Consider the following 21,890-nt stretch of genomic DNA (forward strand, 5'->3'; position numbering starts at 1 on the left):
GCTGTGCACGAAGGACAAAACCATCTCTACTTTGTGGGTCTTCCATTTGCAAGAAAAGGACTTGTATCTCTGGTAAGGAGAAGTGTTCAGGGTGATAGAAGTCAGTACAGGACAAGCACTACTCCTTGGGGCTCCCTACTTGTAAACTCAAGACAAGCTTCATGAGAGCAATTTCAAAAACAGGGTGGAGGACTTGGGGAGGTGGATGGAATTGGAAGAGCTGATGGCCACAGTGAGTAAGAGGATGCTCTAGGGCCATGTTCTTCAAATCTAGCACACACCAGAATCTCCTGTGGGGCTCGTTAAAACTTAGATTGACAGGGGTGCCTGGGTGGCTCAGTCGGTTGAGCATCTGACTTCAGCTCAGGTCATGATCTCACGGTTTGTGGGTTCGAGCCCCGCACCAGGCTCTGTGCTGACAGCTCAGAGCCTAGAGCCTGCTTCGGATTCTGTGTCTCCCTCTCTCTCTGACCCTAACCCACTCGCATTCTGTCTCTGTCTCTCTCAAAAATAAATAAACGTTAAAAAAATTAAAAAAACAAACAAACATAGATTGACAGTCCCATTGGAGTTCTGATTCAGAAGTGCTTGGGTAGGGCCTGAGGATTTGCATTTTAAGAAGTTCCCAGGAGAAGCTGATGCTGCTGGTCCTGGGACCAGCATTGAGAGCCACCAGTCTACAGGATTTCGGGTTTCCAGGAGTCCCTGCCTTTATGGATGTGTTGCCTATGCTGTTGATCTTGGAGACTCGGGTCCTGCCCATAATTGTGGCTTACCAAATCCTTCTCTATGGCACAAAGGATGACCAGGAGCCAGTAAGAACCATTGCCTGGATGCAGCAGAAGCCAGCCAAATGCTCCTAGATGCACAATTCATCTTTCAGTGGCCTCGGCCTTCTCTCCTCTCAGTTGCACCTGCTGGGGAATGAGGTGTGGATCTGGCCTCCCTAATAAGCCCTGTCATTCACTGTGGGAGGCAGGTCACGCAGCTGCACTGGCCTCAGGTCCTAAGTTCTTAGGTAGGTGAGGGCAGGCAGGTGCTCACAAGAGCTGTGCACACTCATACACAGTCAGGGTCAGACACCTGGACACGCACCATGACTCAGGCCACAGGGGGCAGGTCCAGCAGCTCTAGGGGTCCAATTCTCCTCTGCGGTCCTTAGTTAAGCAGCATATCCAGTTTGTAGAGAGAAGAGCAAGACTAAGAGAGTCTGAACACCCCTTTGTTCTTCAGTACTATAACCCCAAGCTCTCTTGCTTAACCCAGAGCCCTTGCTTTCTCCAGCGAGCTGCCCACCAGGGCACACCGTGAGAAGTGCTAGGATGGGAGGACTCAGGGCAAAGTCACCTGCCAGAGTGTGTGCGAGGTGGCATCAGGCCTGCTGCCTCTGGGAGCCTGGATGAATCTAAAGGAAAGAGAGAGGTGGGCCATGACCAGTCAGGTGGAGCTGTGCATCTTGGCCATGGCCCCACCAGGCCCCTGCTCCCCCTTTTCATCCTAATAATATCCATGAATGCCCACTGGGTACCAGGCTCTGATGATCTAGAAGCCATAGGGACAGCCCTGCCTTTAGGGACCCCACAGCCTTGTTGAAAAGAGCAGACACATTATGGATACCTACAAAAATGAAGTGGAAATAAATCAAGAGAGAAAACCACCACTTATTTGGGGAGCACCCAGGAGGGACATCCAGGTGTGCCCTTCTAGCTGCTTCATTCCTCCGAGAAGCAGCCTAGGGCCCCTCGGCCTCTGATCAGGTGCATGTAGGTCTGAAGCAGAGCACATTTTTATGCGGTGAAGGCCTGCCAGCTTGCTCTTCAACACTAAATTTCACCACCTGAGGAGAGCTCAGGCATCATACATAGTCCTTGGAGACATGAGCTCAGAATACTGGATTCCCAAATATATTTTATATATGTATATGTAACTGATATATAAAAAAAATCAATGATATATTAATATAGATGTTCTATTATTACTTCCTATTACATTTCAGATATTACCAGACCAATTTTGTATGTTCTACTTTTTTATGCTTTCCTTTTGCCTGACTGACCTTGACTCTTGATATTTTATTTTGTAAATTACAGTGACTGTTTTTAGACTCATTGTACGTAAGGGGGTAGTCATCAGAATCATCTGAGGAGCTTTTTTTTTTTTCTTTTCTTTTGACAATCCATGTGTCTCTTTGTCTCTTTTATCTGAAATTCTCATTAAAATAGTCTAGGGTACAGCTCAGTCTTGGTTATTTAAATTATATATCCCCCAGGTCATTGAGATATGCACATCTAATTTAGAAGAAAAACAATCACATTCTGTAATAGAGCATCTTTAAATATTTCCTAAACATCCTTATGATCAATTTCTCTCACCCACGCAATAAGAATAGTAACCTTTGACAAATTTTTATGAAAAGCTAATTCTTTGTTCTCTTGCATTTTACAGTACTGTCCTTCAATTTCCTGTTCTCTCTTAATTTACATTGGGCTGTTACATTCCTTATTTTAGTTCTTCTATCGTTTCCTTTAAAATATTTCTTCTGTAGTTTGGCATTGTGAAGCCTTCCAAACTAGCACACTTTACTTAGACTTATTAGCACACACTTTCTCCCATTAATGGTTTTATTGGTTTGCTGACATAATGCTAGCCCCATCCCATGTTTATGTCATTGGCTCTTCAAACATAATGTTTCTCATTAAACAATTATTCTGTTTGTTTATGTGTCATTTCTTTTGAGTCATTGGATGTCTGAGAAAATCTTGGTTTCTCCTAAAAAGGACAATCTATTGAATTAAAAAAAAATGATGTTTGGTTTATTTGTTCTTCTTCAGGAAAACATTTGGGCTATACCATAAGTATTACTACTAAAATGTTTGCTTTGCAAACAAATACAAGTGATGTATTTAAAGAAAAAATTGTGAAAATAATAGAAAACTGGAACTATGATTTGTTTAGGTGTGAAATTCTATGTCAAATTTTCCCACACCATTATTATCTTGTTTTTCTTAAAGCTTATTTTATTTTGAGAGAGAGAGAGAGAAAGAGAATCTCAAGCAGGCCCCACGCTGTCAGCACAGAACCCAATGTGGGGCTCGAGCTCATGGACCGTGAGATGATGACCTGAGCTGAAATCAAGTGTCAGATGCTTAACCAACTGAGCCACCCAGGTGCCCCTCACAATTTTATAGTTCTTAATGAGATGGTTACACTGGCTCCCAAATTCTCTGCAGTTCATGTAGGGACATTTGTCCAGCTTTGGGACTGTGTACTTCTTTTGTCCACTTTTCATGTCTGGGAGTTCCCCCCACTACATGTTGTGCTTTCCTGAGATGAAGTCAGAGCCAGCATTCCCAGATGTCCTTGCAGCTGGTGTGGCTAGACTGTGGGCTGAGGCTGTAGCCCTAATGCTGGGGTGTCCTCACCTGAGACTAATGTTGGTGGTGGTGGGGGAGAGCCACAGACTGCAAAGAATCTTCTGGCCGTCGTGGCAACACAAATGTTGGCCAGACCTGAATCTCTACCTCTCCTAATGACAAGTATTTACAATTAATTTCAAAAACTGTATAAATATGGATACAGTGACAACCTTAGTAAAATACGGGAAACAAGACTTTTTCTCTGTAGCTAAGAAAAAATGCACAAAACCAATTTAGTAGATTCCTATTTAGACCATATAGAATTATAAATTCACACCTGATACCCAGCTTCTTCTTAGCCCTAAATACATGAGTCAAATACAATCTAATCACCTAGAAAACTTGGAGAACATCTCTTGCCCTTCTCTTACCTTGGGGTGTTAAAGGGAGAAGTTAGGGTTAGGTGTTGAATGACTCAGGAGTGACAGTCTGGCTCCTTCAGTTGAGTGTGATTTTTTTCTCTTATCCATTTAGTTCACAATTACATTCTCCTGCTATGGTTTAAAAGCTAAAACATACGGTAAGGTGGGTAGGGATAGTGTTATTTTCATCTCTCTATCCCTAACTGTTCTTAGAACATTCATTATATATGAATATCTATGAACAAAATCTCCACCTTCAGAAAAATCTTTTCACATAATTATTGATCACAGGCTCATGTAGCTAAGGTGTGATAACCTTTCTAGTGCCAATCCTCTCCAGAGCTGAAATGCTAGAACCCTAGGACCCCAGAACAAAACTTTATTTTCCCCCTTAAAATGACCACATAATATTGTGCTTAAAAAAATTTATACTTGCCAATTAGAAAATAGAATATAAGTAAAGACATCAAAGAGGAGATTTCCATGGGCATGAAATTACATGGCATCTGCAATGGAAGTTAGGCCCCCAACTTGCATCTACCCTGTGTTACCTGCTTCCCAATACACATTCCCTTTTTCACCAGACACCACTATTTTTTAAAATTTTTTTAATGCTTATTTATTCTTAAGAGAGCGAGCATGAGCAGGGGAGGGGCAGAGAGAGACACACACACAGAATCTGAAGCAGGCTCCAGGCTCTGAGCCATCAACACAGAGCCTGATGCAGGGCTTGAACTCACAAGCTGTGAAATCATGACCTGAGCCGAAGTCAGAAGCTTAAATGACTGAACCACCCAGGTGCTTCAGACACCACTATTTAGACTTTTCTCCTCAATGCTCCTCTGTTTAGTCAAGGGGGTTTCATAAGGCCTGAGCATATGCTGGAGAGAAATATATGCGGATATAATAGATGATGAGAGGATTTTCAAAAATCCAGGGAGAGAGAGTCAAGGATGGTGACGTGTTAATACCCAACCCCTAGGCTGGGAACTTTTGCACCATCCTAAGATCATGCCTCCCTCAAAGAAAGATCATCCTAGGAGACAGTATTAGTCAGGGTTCTCCAGAGAAACAGAACCAAGAGTACATACATACAGAGATAGAGGTAATAGGATTTATTTTAAGGAATCTGCTCATGTGATTTTGGAGGCTTGGCAAGTCCAAAATCTGATGAAGGAGGCTGGCAGACTGAAGACTAAGGCAAGAGTTGTAGTTTGAGTCTGAGGGCTATCTGCTTGAAAACCAAGAGGAGCCAATATTGCAGATGAACTCTGAAGGCAGTCTTCTGGAGAATTCCTTTTAAACCCAGGCCTTCAATTGATTGGATGAGGCCCAACCAGGAGAGCAATCTGCTTTACTCAATCTCCACCAATTTAAATGTAAATCTCACCCAGGACACTCTCAGAGAAACGTCCACAATAATATTTGACCAAATATCTCAATTCTGTGGCCCAGCCAAATTGACACATAAAATTAATCATCACAGGGACCTGCTTCTCTAGGGCATGGAAACAAGTACCATCACCCGGGGGCTTCTGGCAGGCCTCCCTTCTGGAAGATACCTACCTCCCTTAATTCCACTACATAGCTATCTCCCCATACTCACGTGGCTTGGTCTAGGGGGCATCAAAGGGGCTTCAGATATAATATGAAAAAAAAGTCCGTGCATTTGTTCTATCAATGAGTACATCTGTTTTCATTCAATAAGTTGTCAATATTTTATAAGTAATCCGGAATCTTTTGGATACCTTAATGATGAGATCTTTTGGATACCTTAATGATGAGATCTAAATTATATTTAGATCTGCACTTGATGGAGACAATTATATTGCAGACCCACAGTAGTCATGTGGGTCTAAATAATGGTGCCTAATCTACTGGTGTTGGTCTTTCCTGAAGCAGCCTTGAGACTATTAAATTTACTGTTCTGCTTATCTATTGCCATTTAACAAACAACCCCAAAACTTGGAACAACCACAAAATTTATTTTGATAGCTTTGTGCAACCCAAGATCACAAACACTTCCTCCTTTGTTTTCTTCTATAAGTTTTATACTTTTAGGTTTAACACTTAGGTCTGTATCCATTTTTTTTTTTTCAACGTTTATTTATTTTTGGGACAGAGAGAGACAGAGCATGAACGGGGGAGGGGCAGAGAGAGAGGGAGACACAGAATCAGAAACAGGCTCCAGGCTCTGAGCCATCAGCCCAGAGCCTGACGCGGGGCTCGAACTCCCGGACCGCGAGATCGTGACCTGGCTGAAGTCGGACGCTTAACCGACTGCGCCACCCAGGCGCCCCCCCCCCCTTTTTTTTTTTTAGGTCTGTATCCATTTTTATCTAACTTTTATATTGTAAAAGGTAAAGATCTAAGGGTTTTTTGCATAAGAATATCTAAATGTTCCAACACCATTTGTGGAAAATACTACCCTTTCTCCATTGAATTGCCTTTGCATTTTGCTCATACAGTTCTCCATATATATTCTGGTCTATTTCTGCACTCTGTTTTCTGTCCAAGTAATGTATTTGTCAACATTTATGCCACTACCACCCTGTCTTGATTGATGTAGCTTTACAAAACTCGAAACCAGGAAATCTTTTCATTTATTTTTTAATGTTTATTTATTTTTTTAAAGAGAAAGAGAGTGAGCAGGGGAGGGGCAGAGAGAGAGGGAGACACAGAATCTGATGCAGGCTCCAGGCTCTGAGCTGTCAGCACAGAGCCCGACGCGGGGCTCGAACTCACGGACCGTGAGATCATGATCTGAGCCGAAGTCGGACACTTAACCTGACCAACCCACCCAGGCGCCCCCTAGAATGATTATTAGAAAGACAGGTGATAATACCAAATGATGGTGAGGACAAGAGAAACTGGAACACCACATGAATGAACCTACAAAAACCAAGTTAGTTAAATAAAAGAAGTTAGACCTAAAGGACCACACATTTATATGCAACATCTTGTTCCAGAAAACAGTTATGTATAAAGACAGAAAGCATATCAGTGTTGGCTGATGGCAGAGTAAAGGCAGACAGAGTATTGATTCAACGCCACCCAGTGCCCCTAGGATAAAAATGTCCTAAGATTGGGCTGTAATGAGACATGCACAACTCTAAAAATATACCAAAACCACGAAATTGTACATATGGTAGGTGAATGTTATGGTATGTAAATTATACCTCAATGAAGCTGTTTTTTAAAAGCCAATGGAAATGCCTCCTAGGAACAAATTCCTCTCTACAGATTAATTTTTCAGATTCTGTAAGCTTACTTTTAGGTGGAGAGAGCAACCATTTCCGGGAGGACTCAAAGGTAAAGTATCTACCAAATACTGGTGTCAGCTAAAATGGTGTTTTATGGTAATCCAAACAGACAAGCCACTTTAAGAAGAGTGTGTTTGGCTATCACCCTCTCAGTACCTGAGGACAATAAAGATCTCTTTTTCTCTCAGGTAAGATGTAAATATAATTGCAGAACACCAGACAACTTATTAAGTTATTCATTTCTTACACTAGGGCATCAAAAGTGGAAAATCATAAAACTATACAAAGCTGCTGGCAATTAGCACCTCTGTGTTTCTTTACTGTAGGAAGGCTCCTCCAACAAAATCTGAAAATAATCTTTTGAGTAATGGCAAATCTACATATCCCTTTTGGAATCTTATTAGGCACTCAGCATGGGACAGCTCAAACCAGGACTCTACAACACCCACTGAATTGGGTTAGGAGCCTATAGCAACAGACTATCATCAGCCTGTATTCATCTCTTTACAGGTGGATGCTGACAAATTTTATGCAGATGGTAAAAAAAGTTATATATTTCCCAGTGAACAAATATTTGCTCTAGACTAGAACAAAAAGAAATTCCTCAGATTAATTTACTAAGAATCCCTTAAATTATAGGATACTCCCAGCACTTAAACTATGGAAGCAGGAAGTAGATGAATAAACTAGAAGCCTCATCTTTTCTTTCTATTGTGCTTAAAGCTACCTTGACCAATACCCCCAGTATTTACTGGGTTGGAAATTTGTAGCAGGATGCTGCTTATCACTTATCATGGGGTTTTCGTGTTTTATATATAGCTTTCTGGCCAGTGAACTTCCTTTTTTCTTTCAAGCTGGTTCCAAATTTGCTCCTGTGCTAAATTACCTGTAAATATTCTAGATAGGAACCGTTAGAAATACCAATTAGTTAATAGAAATGACAGAAAATGAAAATGCTCAAACTAAGCAAAGGTTGCCACTGCAACCTTGCAAGATTCACTTTAAAATATTTTAAGTGATCATTATCATTTTGGTGGTAATGATCTCACAACTACAACCACCATGAGAAATTGATACTATATTTTTTTCATTGTACCAAAAAGATAAATGGTAAAAATGATCAAGGTATTCTACCTTGTCAAGACACACATTCTAAAGGACGAAATGCTAATTCAACAGCACTGGCTTCCCCACCTGTCAATCCTATAAACCCCTGCTCATTTCCACCCAAAACTGGAATATTCACACTTGTACAATCTTCCTCATCAGGACTGTAAGTCCCACTTTTCCTTTTTTTTTTTTTTAAGTTTATTTATTTATTTTGAGAGCGAGAGACAGCGCAAGCAGAGAAGGGGCAGAGAGAGAGGGAGAGAGAGAATTCCAAGCCGGTTCCACACTGTCAGTACAGAGCCCAACAAACCGTGAGATCATGACCTGAACCAAAGTCAAGAATGAGTTGGTCACTCAACTGACTGAGCCACCCAGTGCCCCTAAGTTCTACATTTTATTAACTGTTATCTGGTACTAGTTCATACAGCTTCTTATGACCAAAAAAAAAAAGATGTTTTAATTCTGGGGGGCGGCGGGGGGGGGGGGAGAGCTCTGTCTTCAGAGAGCTCTTGAAAATGTACAGTATAAATATATTGTAACTCTAACAAAGACTCAGATTCTCATCTTGGGCCTGAAAGCTGGGCTATGTATTCCTCTTGTATTTTGTTGTTTCTTTCTGTAGTATGTCAGTAGTCATTTATTCTGTGAAATGAGAATGCACTGATAAAAGATTTTGAGTCAATGTCTAGGAGGTTCAACACAATTACAGTTTCAGGGATATGCAATCCCTGTCTTTTCTGCGTGGTGTGTTTTTGTTTTTCATATACTAATTAAAGAGGTGGAGATCAGTCTCTGTCTTTTCTGTTGAACTTGAAATAGCCACCATACTAATGGAAGTGAGACAGATATCCTTCCCATTTTGATTATATTCATTACTTTCAGCAGACATTTCTTCAAGCTTAATATTGAAAAGTGACTTTCCACATACATCACATCCATCAATCACCGTTCTTACCCAGTTTCTATTACCAATCATTAACTCTGAAATGTTTCAAACTTTTCTCCTGTGAGTCACATTTATAGTGAACTGTTCTTGAACCTATAGAATTCATACCCATGTTAACTGCCTTCCCACATGAAGTATTTTTCTCATTAATCAGTGTTTGTTTGTTTGTTTGTTTGCTTGTTTTGATTAATATAAGTTGCCTGGATCAATGGTCTTGGATGTTCTGGCCTCTCCAGACTTTTTCTGGAATAAAGGAAAATTAATCACATCTGATGAATTATATTGGTTATGACTTGGCTCTCTAATTGTACTTAAATGTGGTTAAGTTTTGGCTTCAAGACCAGTCTCCCAGAAGAAAAGGCAAATTCATCATAACTGGTGATGTTCTACCTATTGATCAATCAATCTATGGAAAAGAACCTTTTGCAGCATCAAAAAAGGAGAGAAGACAATAAAATACAAGTACCTTCAGTATTGTCCAAATGTGACCTTAAAATTGAGTAAGAAATATGTAGACCAAGTGGTGATCCTTGCATCAAGGCCAAATTAATAGATTTATTTTGAATGCTGATTTAGTTATTTTAGTTCATCAGTGCTGATTAATACTGAATCTACGCTAATCATGAATTCCTATTTCTTCCCTTTACAATATTCTAACTTACTGGGGTTTTTTCAAAGTCTTGCTTTATAATAATCTTCTTAACTCGAGCTAATATCTTAGTTCACACATCTGTAATTTCTATTAATTTTAGGAGGGAAGAAAAAAGGTTTTTTCCTCAACTGGCTCCTCTACCAACTAATTAGATAATCACTGGATATATAGTTCTGGTACGCATAAACATGAGGAAGAGGGGAAAAAAAGGCACTTATCTAGCAAAATTATAAGTAAGTTGAGAGAAAGAAATTCATGAATCAACACACATAAGTCTTGGCAGAACACCTATGTGCAAGTGGAAAACAAGGAGGGAGAAAACAATAACGTCTGATGCTAATAAACAATAACCATATTTAATACTAAATCACACTTAATTTGTTTAATCCTCAGAACCCTTTCAGATAGGTTCTCTTACTGTCCCCATTTTACAAATGAGGAAACTAAGGCATATAAAGATTAAGTAGCTTGTCTAAAGTCATACATCTAGAGTGGTAAGGAACAGTTTCTTGAAAACAGTTAGGATTTGAGCATAAAATTAAAGGTTTAAAGTTTCTAGGGAGGCAAAACGCAGTTCAATAAAATATCTAGATATGTTTCAGGATATTTAAAAATACAGATTAAATGGAATTTAGGATAAGTTTTGGGAAAATAGAGAAAAATAAAATTTGGACAGGCAACATAAGGCTATCATGATAGTCCTTACTTTAAAAAAAGTTGTAGGGGCACCTGGGTGGCTCAGTCAGTTAAGCGTTTGCCTCAGCTGAGGTCATGATCTCATAGTTCATGAGTTCAAGCCCCACGTTGGGCTCTGTGCTGACAGCTCAGAGCCTGGAAACTGTTTCAGATTCTGTGTCTCCCTCTCTCTACTCCTCCCCTGCTTGCACTCTGTCTCTCTCTCTCAAAAATAAATAAACATAAAACAAAGTTGTATATTTCAGAACTATATAGTAAGTACCCGATTTATCTTCTCAGGTTAGTCTCAAGATAAAGGTAACAATTTTGGTAATCAAATCTGACAAACACAAATAAGAATTCACCTATGTGACAATATGGTTCTGGTCAAAGTTCATGATAACTGAGCACACTGGGGGAACTGAAAGCGTAATAATAACAAGATACTGAGATAAAATGTATGAGAGGATGGGAGAGATGAAAATTTCAGGATGACTCAATCCATGCAAACGGGAGAACAACAGAGCCCAGTGACTAAAAGGAGAATTTGGAAAGTGAATAGACATTGTAAAATGGAAAGTTAATGACTTCAGTTTCTGACATTCTGAGGATGAAACAAGTAGGACTTCTTGCTGGAAGTGACCTTCCAACAGGCCAAATGCTGCTCTGTGAGGCAGAAGTAAAGTATACTAGAGACGACAGGCAGCACAGAACAGTTTTAACGAGCATGGTCTCTAGTACTAGGTAACTTGGGTATGAAATCAAGGAGCACCACTTATTTACTGGAGGACGTTGGGCATGGAATTTAATCTCCTGGGACTTCAGCTCGTTTATCCACAGAAATAATAATAGTATATGTCCCAGGGGACGGTTGTGAGAAGTAGATGAATTAATACATGTGAACTGTTTAGAACGGTGCCTTGCGCATCACAGGCTATAGCACAAGTGTTGACTACGATGATTGTAATTTTGCCACCAGTTTTGGAGCCATGAACATAAAGACAGCTGACGCCTTAAAAATTGATTAATAGATTCGAAACATTTAGGAAGAGTAGGAGGTATGAAACAAAGCCTTTCAAAAAATCCTAGATTGGGGTGCCTGGGTGGCTCAGTCGGTTAAGTGTCCGACTTCGGTTCAGGTCATGATCTCACAGTTCGTGGATTCGAGCCCCGCATCGGGCTCTGTGCTGACAGCTCAGAGCCTGGAGCCTGCTTCACATTCTGTGTCTCCCTCTCTCTCTGCCCCTTCCCTGCTCATGCTCTCTCTCTGATTCAAAAATAAATAAACATTAAAAAAAAATTAAAATAAATAAATAAATTAATTAATTAATTAAAAATCCTAGATTGAGTGGAATGATTGCATAAATCAAGATTTATTGATTTAATTAATATTTCCTGTACGCCAGCAGTGTGATGAGCCCTGGTGCTGGGTGGTAAACTAGACAAACTGCAGAAAGATAAATCGTTAAAGAAGGTGAATGTGGGACGCCTGGGTGGCTCAGTCGGTTAAGCGTCCGACTTCGGCTCAGGTCATGATCTCACGGTTCATGAGTTTGAGCCCCGCATCGGGCTCTGTGCTGACAGCTCAGAGCCTGGAGCCTGCTTCACATTCTGTGTCTCCCTCTCTCTCTCTCTGCCCCTTCCCTGCTCATGCTGTGTCTCTCTCTGTCTCAAAAATAAATGAACATTAAAAAAAAAAAAAATTAAAAAAAAAAAAAAGAAAAAAAAAAGAAGGTGAATGTGACCAAATTAGTTCTACTTACCAAAAACAAGTTTAGGTGTATTATAGAGGGAATATTGAGCACTACCAAATAAAGCACAAAGGTACACAGGCAATTATCATTCTGGGCCAAAAACCCAATGGCTATGAAATCTTAGCAGCAGGGACAAAAGAGAAAATGGATAGTGAGTCTGAACACAGAAAAACATGAGGCACTTCACCATGAAAGGATAGAAGGAAGGAGTAGAGTTACGTGATGGAGCACAGATGTTTAAATCACTAGATGTTTAGCTATTCCTAAAGAAACTGGGGTGCCTGGGTGGCTCAGTTGGTTAAGCGTCCAACTTCAGCTCAAGTCATGATCTCACAGTTTGTGGGTTCGAGCCCCACACCAGGTTCTGTGCTGACAGCTCAGAGCCTGGAGCCTGCTTTGGATTCTGTGTCTCCTTCTCTCTCTGCCCCTCCCCCGCTCATACTCTCTCTGTCTCTTTCAAAAATAAATAAACATTTAAAAAAACTTGGGGCACCTGGGTGGCTCAGTCGGTTGAGCATCCAACTTCAGCTCACGTCATGATCTGAAAAACTTAAAAAAAACTTAAAAAAAGAGGCTATATCCAAAATTGATGAAAATCAAAAGGAGTATATAAAAATAGGAAGAAATTGGGCAACTGAAGAATAATGAAGAAATAAATATTGAAAATACAGTAACTAGAAATTAGATTTGGGTAATGTCAGAGTGCAAAGTGTCTCTATAAACATCAAGTAGAGAATGAGCACATTCTAAGAGGAAGGTGATATTACAAAATGTTAATTTAAACATCTTGGGAATGGTGGTCAGACATCCTTCAATATTTGTGAAGGTATGAAGTCTCTAAAATGAGATTTCCAAAAATGTTTCAGAGATCTCACAGTAGTCTGAATAATGTCCCTAAAGTTCATATCCACCCAGAACCTCAGAATGTGATATATGGAACTAGGGTCTTGGTAGATATAATTAGTTAGGATGAGGTCATGTTAGATTAGGGTGGGCCCTAAATTAGGGGAGGACACAAAGAGGGAAGGCTAGATGATAACAGAAACAGGGATTAGAGTCAGCTGTAAGTCAAGGAATGCCAAGGATTGCCAGCAACCACCAGAAGTTAGGAAGAGGTAGGAAGGATTTTCCCCTAGAGGCTTTGGAGAAAGTATGGCCCTGCTGACATCCTGATTTTGTACTTCTAGCCTCCAGAAGTGAGAGAATACATTTCTGTTGTTTTAAGTAACCCAGTTTGTGGTATTCCATTACAACGGCCATAGGAAAATATTACAGGTACCAAGTAACCAACTGTCCACTTTAAGATCTGATTTCCAGTAGCTTCCATCTCTTGGGTACACAATAACTCACCTGGAAGACTCTGGCTTGAGAACATCACCTCTATTATCCATGGTTCTTCTCCTTGCTCCAACTGGGAGATCACATCTGGTTTGATTGTAAGACACCCTGTCAATGAGAAATGACACAAGACTCACGTCTACACACCGTGTGCTTCATGATGCCTAAGGACTGTCATGCATGATGACATTGCTTATTTCAACCCCAGCAGAGCAGTACCTCTCACTAGAGGTGAAGACACTGACATCCTTCCTGAAGGCCTAAAGCAATTAAGTATTTTTTTTAACCAAACCCTTGGCAATAAAAACAATTCAACTCATGTCAACTATACTCAAATTATATATATAGATATGTATAATAAAACAATAAAAATTAAAGGGGTTGCCTGGGTGGCTCGGTCGGTTGAGTATCCGACTCTTGATTTAGGCTCAGGTCATGATCCCAGGGTCGTGGGATCAAGCTTTGCATCAGGTTACCTGCTAAGCATGGAGCCTGCTTAGGATTCTCTCTCCTTCTCTCTCTGTCTCTGTCTCTCTCCTTCTGCCCCCTCCCTCGTGCACACACACTCTCTCTCTTTCTCTCTCTCAAAAAAAAGTAAAAATAAAAATAAAAACAATTCAAGTCTTTAGAGGTATGACATGTTTCATCAACTCAGAATGGAAATTCATGCTCTAGGAAGTTACTTGGGAAACTCTACTTACCCACTGCAACCAGTTTGCTGTAGTTCTCCAGCATCACGTCCCTGCACAGGATCTTCTGAGCTGAGTCCAGCCACTGCCACTCCACCTGGGTGAAACTGACTGACACATCCTTGAATGATACTAATCCCTGTAAAAACAGTACATTCTGTTTAATCTGAATTAACCACTGAGGAATGTGCAAAATGTTTGCTTCATGCATTGATAGAGCTTATAAAAAAATTCTATTTGATGCATATAATGCACCCTGTTTTCATTTTTAGGGGAGAAATAGATACTATATTAGAAATATCTCGTCACCATGCTAATTGCTAGGGGGCGGGGAAAGCCTATTGAGCTTTCTTATACTCTGTATATGGAAACACTCTTGTTGCTGTGAAAAATCAAGATGTGTTTGTTCCTGTTCTCAATAACATTCTGGTAGATATGCAAACACCTTTACAATAAGGTACTACAGGAGCTAGGTTAGAAATGTTCACAAGGTATATAGCATAGACAGAAAGAGGGAAAAGTTAGTTCCATTCATGTTACTAGGTTGGTGCTATGAGGCTGAAAATCTTTGCAAGAATATGCATTAGCCTCCACATGGTAAAATGCACGAAGTATTTTAAAAGTTAAGTACAGGGGAAAGCAAATAGCATAGTGTGTTAGATGAACAGGATGAGCAGATATGGTAAGACAAAGATACTCAACCCATATCAGGGGCCAGATATGGAATAATTTTGGACAAGTTCCTATATATCAATGGTTTCCAAATACCCTTTGATCACCACTCCATCATTTCAAGTGATACTATTTGTACTTATGTATATAAGTACATATAATGACAATCCAAGCATTATTTCTTAATTACTTTCTTAATTTTAGATAAAAATAAAATGCAAATTGTAACACATTTTTCAGAGACCCTGATAGGATAGCTTTGCACACTTCCTGGGATGTCTACCTTCCTTTCTGGAGACGCCCATTCCAGAAAACATGAAACCAGTGAAGAGATGTGAATAAGCCCTGGATGATCCAGATAAATCTGGATTTCAGATTTAACATTCTAGAAAAGGTGGTTCTCTTAGAAAATATATAAATCAGGCTCAATAATGCTATTTTTTAAATGGGAAGATGTCAAACTTACAGAAAAGATGCAAATAAAATATGCACAGAGAACACCCATATGCCCAGACTCACTTATTGTTAACATGTGACTCCATTTATCGTTTGCATGTATTCTCTTCCTGTCTACATACAAATACAAAAATAAGAAAATACGCACACACAATTTTTTTTCTGTGCCATTTTGAAGGTGAAATTATACACATCATGGCTTTTTACTCCTAAATAATTCAGGGTGTATATATAACCATCGCAATTATCAAATTCAGTACATTTAACATTAGCATGGTACTTTTATCTAAGTAACCTTTCTTATGCCAGTTTGGCTAGTTGACCCAATAACCTCTTTTACAGCATATGTTCCCCCTTCCAGTACAGATCTAGCCTAGTGTCCATGAATTTTGTTGTCATGTCTTTTTTAGCTTCCTTTAATCTGGAACATTTCCATATCTTCTATCTTTGGACATAGGCATCTTTGAAAAATATGGTTCTCCACTCTTTTTTTTTTTTGAAAAAAATAGCATGTTCACTCTTGGTTTGCCTGGTATTTCCTCGTGGTTAGATTTAGGTTATGTGATCTAAACTGGGAAGTCCATAGGTGATGTTTCATGTTTCCTTCACAGGTATCCCATCCGTGGCATATGCTGTCATCTGTCCCTCAATGGAAATGCTAATCCTCATCATCCAGGCAATGAGTTGTTTGATCTCTCCACTGTGTAATTACGCCTTTTTATCTCCCTGAGAACAAATAAGCAGTCTGTGGGGAGATTTTAAGACCATGTAAATCCCTTAATCCTCATTAGACTGTCTCCTACTTTTAGCATCAGTTGAGGATTCTCGCCTGATGCAATCTCTACTGTGACAGATATAAAATGCTGCTTTTCTAACTCCTACGTTTCCTCCACATTTACCAGTTAGCTCTTAGCATTCTACCATAAGCAAGAAACCTCTCTTCAGCGCCATTTATTTAAGTATAGACTCATGAATTTCTGTTTTCTTCCAATGGTTTACAATTGATTACTCTACTTAATTATTTTGGTCTTCACATTGTCCCAGATTTGGCCAGTAAAAGCCCCTTCAAGCTGACATGCCAGCATGATTACTTTAAGTGCTTCTCTACTTTCTGGCATAAAATGATGTTCCACACTCATCTTATATATACCCTGCCCAGCCCTGGAATCAGCCATTTCTCTAAAGAGTGAGCCCTGGTTCCTTTTAGTGGAGAATGGTATTAGACACTAAGCTCTAGACCATACACGTATGCCATGATATGGTTTTTATTTCTCACTTTCTAATTCGGATTTTCAAACCTGAAAAAAAAAGTTGAAAAACACATAAAATGAACACTTGAATTATCATCACCTAAATCCTTTTTTGCAGTATTTGCTTTACCTCTTCCTATATATAATTGTATCTTTTGCTGTATCATTTGAAACCTGCAGCTATCATGACAGTTCACTCTTCCATATTTCAGCATGTATTTCCTAACAATAAGGCCATGTTCTCATACACCACATTCACACCTAAAGAAACTAAAACTAATTCAATTAAATTGTCTAAAACACAATCCTTATTTAAATTTCTCAAGTGCTTCAAAATACTTCCTCAATCCAGAATTCAATCAATTCTCACACATCCCATTTGGTTCCTATGATTCTTCCATCTTCTCTAACCTAGAACGAGCCTCTCTACCGTTTTTGTTTACTTTGATTTTTTTTTAAATAATCCAGGCCAGTTGTCTTATAGAATATCCCATTCTCTGGATTTGTCTGATTGTTTATGATTAAATGCAGAGCAACTTCTTATCTTTTGGACAAAAAAACAAGAGATGATATCACATGCCTCTTATTGCAACATATAGGGGACTAAACATCCCATTGTCCTTCTCTTGGTGAAATTTAGTATGATCGTTTGGTTAAAGTGGTGGTCACCAGCTCTCTCCTTTGTAAAGGCATATTTTCCCAGTAACTGATGAGTAATCCATGGGCAGCAAAGCAATATTTTGAGGCCATATAATTATCCTGTTCACTTTCAACCTTTCAATCAGTGGTTTTAGTATCAATGGATGATTCCTGCCAAATTAATTATTGCCCTAAGGCTTACAAAATGGTGATTTTTTTTACCCTCTCTCTTCCATATTTGTTAGTTGGCTTTTTTTTTTTTTTTTTTTAAGTAAAGAAGAGCTTCCCCCTTCCTCTTATGTCTTTTTCTCTCTTCTGTATCACTAGAAACTCATGGACATTTTTTTGGTCACTGTGTAATAATAACCAGTCACTCTTTTTGGTGCTAAGCTACTCCAATTTGGTCAATGATGGGGTTCTGTGTCCTTTTATGAATCCTTTCAGTACATCTTGTTTCTAGCATAAAATTATATTCCAGAATTAATTTATACTTTACATGTTCCAGAGTTAGATTTCTTTCAGTGGAAAAAAGAGTATTTGGAAACCAAGATTTGGCTATTAGGTATGCAACAGATGGGCTAGTGCTTCTAGGCCCTTTCAGAAGCCAGAGCAAAAAAATATTCATTTTTTAAAATATCATAAGTGGATATTGATTCCTCCAATTCATATCCAACAACATTTTCCCATTCAATATCTGTAATTCCCTTCTAATATAACCTGGTTTCTAAGCACTTCAATATATTTACCCATTGAACTGATACAAAGTAGATTTAGAAATTATAGTACCAATCCAGTACCAATAACAGATCTACTAAGTTAAAGATTTCTTTGCAGTTCTTAACTTTTTATTTGTAAGTAATTTTAGACTCCGTGAAAAGTTGTATATATTGTAGAATTCTTGCATACCCTTCACCCAGTTTTCCCAATGTTAAGATCTTAATTAACATATATATTTACTAAAATTAAGAAATTAATCTTGGTGTGTTATTAACCCTCCCCTGCTTGTGCATGCTCTCTCTCTCTCGCTTGCTCTCTCTCTCTCAAAATAAATAAATAAACTTAAAAAAAGTATTTAAAGGGTTGACATGTATATCTCTCCCCAACCCCATGTCACTACAAATGGCTATGGTGTGGTGCATTAACACTACAGACATTAGAAAACACGACAAACCAGGGGGTGGGATTCTCCTAAGAGAACTAGTTGTTAAACATTTACCAGCACACCACTGACAGTATCCTGAACACATAAAATATTGCCTAGCTAAAAGCAATGCTCAGTTGACAGCTAAAGAACTAAGGGATAAAACTGACTTTCAGCAGAAGTACAAAATGATACAACCACTGTTCAGGGCAATTTTGTAGTATCTATGAAAATTATGAGACGGCCTAATTTTGACCTAAGACCCAGTTATTCTAAACTTTTTTTTTTCAGCGTTTATTTATTTTTGGGACAGAGAGAGACAGAGCATGAACGGGGGAGGGGCAGAGAGAGAGGGAGACACAGAATTGGAAACAAGCTCCAGGCTCTGAGCCATCAGCCCAGAGCCCGACGCGGGGCTCGAACTCACGGACCACGAGATCGTGACCTGGCTGAAGTCGGACGCCCAACCGACTGCGCCACCCAGGCGCCCCAGACCCAGTTATTTTAATTCTAGAAAATTTTTCCTTAAGTTTCACACATACGAAATTACATTTACATAAGGTTATTCAATGAAACATTGCTAGTATCAGCAAAAAACTATACATACATATCCTTCAACAGCAAACTGGTTAAATAATCAATGATAGAGGCACCTGGGTGGCTCAGTCAGTTGAGTGCCCAACTCTTGATTTTGGCTCAGGTCATGATCTCATGGTTCATGGGATCAAGCCCCATGTCAGGCTCTGTGTTAGCAATGCAGAGTGTGCTCGGGATTCTCTCTCTCCCACTCTCTCTGCCTCTCCTTGCTCGTACACACTCTCTCTCTCTTTGTCTCTCTCTCATTTGATCAAAATAAATCAATAATTGTTTAATTTTAAAAAATCGATGACAAATACATACAGTGGAAACCATGCAGCTATACACGATGAGAAGCAAAAGTAATAAGAAGCAGAGTCAGGACTTCCAAAAATTCCTCCATAAACTAAATAAGAAAACTAGCAAAAATTCTAAGAATCAGCTTTTTTTAAAGTTTGAAACTAACCAAAGTCTTGCATAAATCCAGGGAGCATTCATTCAATAAGCACTGCTGGTTTGAGGTTTGTGAGGTTTGTGGCATTTTAACTTGCTCCATTTGCATCCTTTTCCATCCAGCTCCACGGGAGGCTTGAAAACAAACAGCTTGTAATCACAGTGAAAAGCAGCAACAAGGCAGCCACCAGAGAGAGCAGAAGAGGGATAGAGCTCTTTCAAAGCCTCATCCCCAGAGAACTGTCATTATTTACCTGTCTGATGGTTCCTTGGAAGACTCTACTGTCTTTAAGCTAGCTTGGAGCTTCCACAGTACAAACAGCCTTTCCCCAGGGGACATGCTTGGAAAAGAATTAGAGGAAAGTTATTAACTTCGCAGCCACCTGAGGTGGTGAATAACAGTTGGAGCAAGCAAGAGGCTAATTTAAAAGCTAAAAAAGGAAAATCTCATAATGCCCATAGGAACTTTGAAAGCTTCAACGTATTCCTAGGAATCTAGAAAGCCACATACATGCCCAGGGACATGCACATGCTCAGGAAAGACCTAAGAAGACCCTAAGCTCTTATTCTCAGCTGACCTTGAAGCTCTGTACATGCAGAAGTAAAGACTAAGGCAGAGTTCTCAACAGCACATCTGAGTGTTGAAGGTGTGTGCCACCAATGCACAGAGAGCACCTGGGCACAGACCAGGAGACTTATTAACTCCAAGCATTTGAGGAAATCTGGTAAATCATTAGCTGACTAGCCTACTGAGTAGAGATTTCAGTGGCCACACATGATAAAGAATACAGACTTTACGCAATCAGTTTAGAAAACTCACTAAACAACATAACAATGACAGCGATAACAACAAACACTGGGGAGGGGAGACTCTGAAAGCTGCCAAGTAATATTATTTAAAATGTCTAATTTTCAACAAAAATTATGAGACAAGCAAAGAAACAAGGAATAGTATCTGACACAATGGAGGACAAAAACAATTGATACAAATTGTCCCTAAGGAAGTGCAGATACTAGACTTGCTAGACAAAAGACTTTAAATCAGCTATTTTAAATATGTTCAAACTAAAGGGTAACCACGTCTAAAGAACTAAAGGAAAGTAATAGGACAATGTCTTACTATGTAGACAATATCAATAAAGAGATAAAAATTATTTAAAAAAAACAAAAAGATATTCTGGAGTTGAAAAGTACAATAACCAGAAATTAGAAATTCATTAGAAGGGCACAAGATCAGATTTGATGTGGCAGAAGAAATAATGAACAAACTTCACTGAAGACAGAACAGGTCAACTGAATTTATCCAGTCTGAAGAACAGAAAGAAAACAATGAAAAATGTTGAACAGAGCCTCAGAGACCTGTGGGACATCAAGTATTCAAACATATGCATAATGCATATGCATATGCATAATGCATAAAAAATTAAAAATAGAACTACCCTATGATCCAGCAATTGCACTATTAGGTATTTACCCAAAGGATACAAAAATACAGATTCAAAGGGGTACATGCACCCCGATGTTTATAGCAGCATTAATCAACAATAGCCAAACTATGGAGAGAGCCCAATTGTCCATAGACTGATGAATGAATAAAAAAGAGGTGGTGTGTGTGTATGTATGTATATATATATATATATATATATATATATATATATATATATATATAAAATGGAATATTACTTAGCCTTCAAAAAAAGAAATTTTGCCATTTGCAACAACACAGATGGAGCCAGAATGCATTATGCTAAGCAAAATAAGTCGACCAGAGAAAAACAAATACCATATAACTTCATTCATATGTGGAATTTAAGAAATAAAACAGATGAATGTATGGGAAGAGAGAGAAAAAGAGAAGAAAGGGGAACAAACCACAAGAGACTCTTAACAATAGAGAACAAACTCAGGGTTGATGGGAGAGAGGGGGGTGGGAAATGGGCTACATGGGGGATGGGTATTAAGAAAGGCACTTGTTGTGATAAGCACTGGATGTTGTTATATAAGTGATGAATCACTGAATTCTACTTCTGAAGCCAATAATGCACTGTATATTAACTAACTAAAATACAAACAATTTAAAAAATGGTTAAATGAAGAAAATATATATGCATAATGGGAGACCCAGAAAGAGAAAAGAGGAAGGGACAGAAACAATAGCTGAAGAAATAATGGCCAACATCTTCCCAAATTTGACGTAAGATATGAATCTATACATCCACAAAGCTAAACAAACTACAAATAAAAGTTAAAAAAAATCAATTAACCACACACATCATAATCTGTTAAAGGTGAGAGACAGAATCTTGAAAGCAGCAAGACGAAAACAACTCATTGTGTACAATGGATCTTCAATAAGATTAACAGCTAGTTTTGCTTCAGAAATCACAGAGGCAAGAATGCAGTAGGAAGAAAAAGACTATCAACCTAAACTATCCTTGAAAAATGGAGGAGAGGGAAGCCTGGGTGGCTCAGTCGGTTAAGCATCTGATTTTGGCTCA

General features: G+C 39.1%; 1 protein-coding gene across 3 annotated transcripts; it reads right to left on the bottom strand.

The window, feature by feature from the left end:
* Positions 1 to 12,157: 12,157 nt before the first annotated feature.
* LOC106972109 (zinc finger protein 12-like) lies at positions 12,158 to 21,020 on the bottom strand. Of its 3 annotated transcripts, XM_053207196.1 has the most exons (4): positions 19,406 to 19,640; positions 15,397 to 15,447; positions 14,218 to 14,344; positions 12,158 to 13,624 (listed from the first exon to the last, which is right to left on the bottom strand). In XM_053207196.1, exons 1-4 carry the CDS (start codon positions 19,431 to 19,433, stop codon positions 13,525 to 13,527), a joined length of 306 nt encoding a protein of 101 aa, XP_053063171.1. In that variant the 5' UTR covers positions 19,434 to 19,640; the 3' UTR covers positions 12,158 to 13,524. The 3 variants fall into 3 exon arrangements, 2 of the variants coding, with proteins under 2 accessions (XP_053063171.1, XP_053063170.1); XR_008292088.1 differs by lacking the exons at positions 15,397 to 15,447; positions 19,406 to 19,640 and adding an exon at positions 19,647 to 21,020; XM_053207195.1 differs by lacking the exon at positions 15,397 to 15,447.
* Positions 21,021 to 21,890: the final 870 nt, after the last annotated feature.

This window comes from Acinonyx jubatus, chromosome D2 (assembly GCF_027475565.1).
Source record: "Acinonyx jubatus isolate Ajub_Pintada_27869175 chromosome D2, VMU_Ajub_asm_v1.0, whole genome shotgun sequence".
NCBI lineage: Eukaryota > Metazoa > Chordata > Mammalia > Carnivora > Felidae > Acinonyx > Acinonyx jubatus.

What these genes read in the sequence shown, in the direction of transcription:
- LOC106972109 (XM_053207195.1), bottom strand. Translation starts at nt 19,501, where the DNA reads ATGCAAATGGAGCAAGTTAAAATGCCACAAACCTCACAAACCTCAAAC. An exon ending in TGGATTTATGCAAGACTTTG is followed by an intron (nt 14,345 to 19,405) that starts GTTAGTTTCAAA and finishes CTGTTTTTACAG; the next exon opens with GGATTAGTATCATTCAAGGA. An exon ending in CAGCAAACTGGTTGCAGTGG is followed by an intron (nt 13,625 to 14,217) that starts GTAAGTAGAGTT and finishes TCTCATTGACAG; the next exon opens with GGTGTCTTACAATCAAACCA.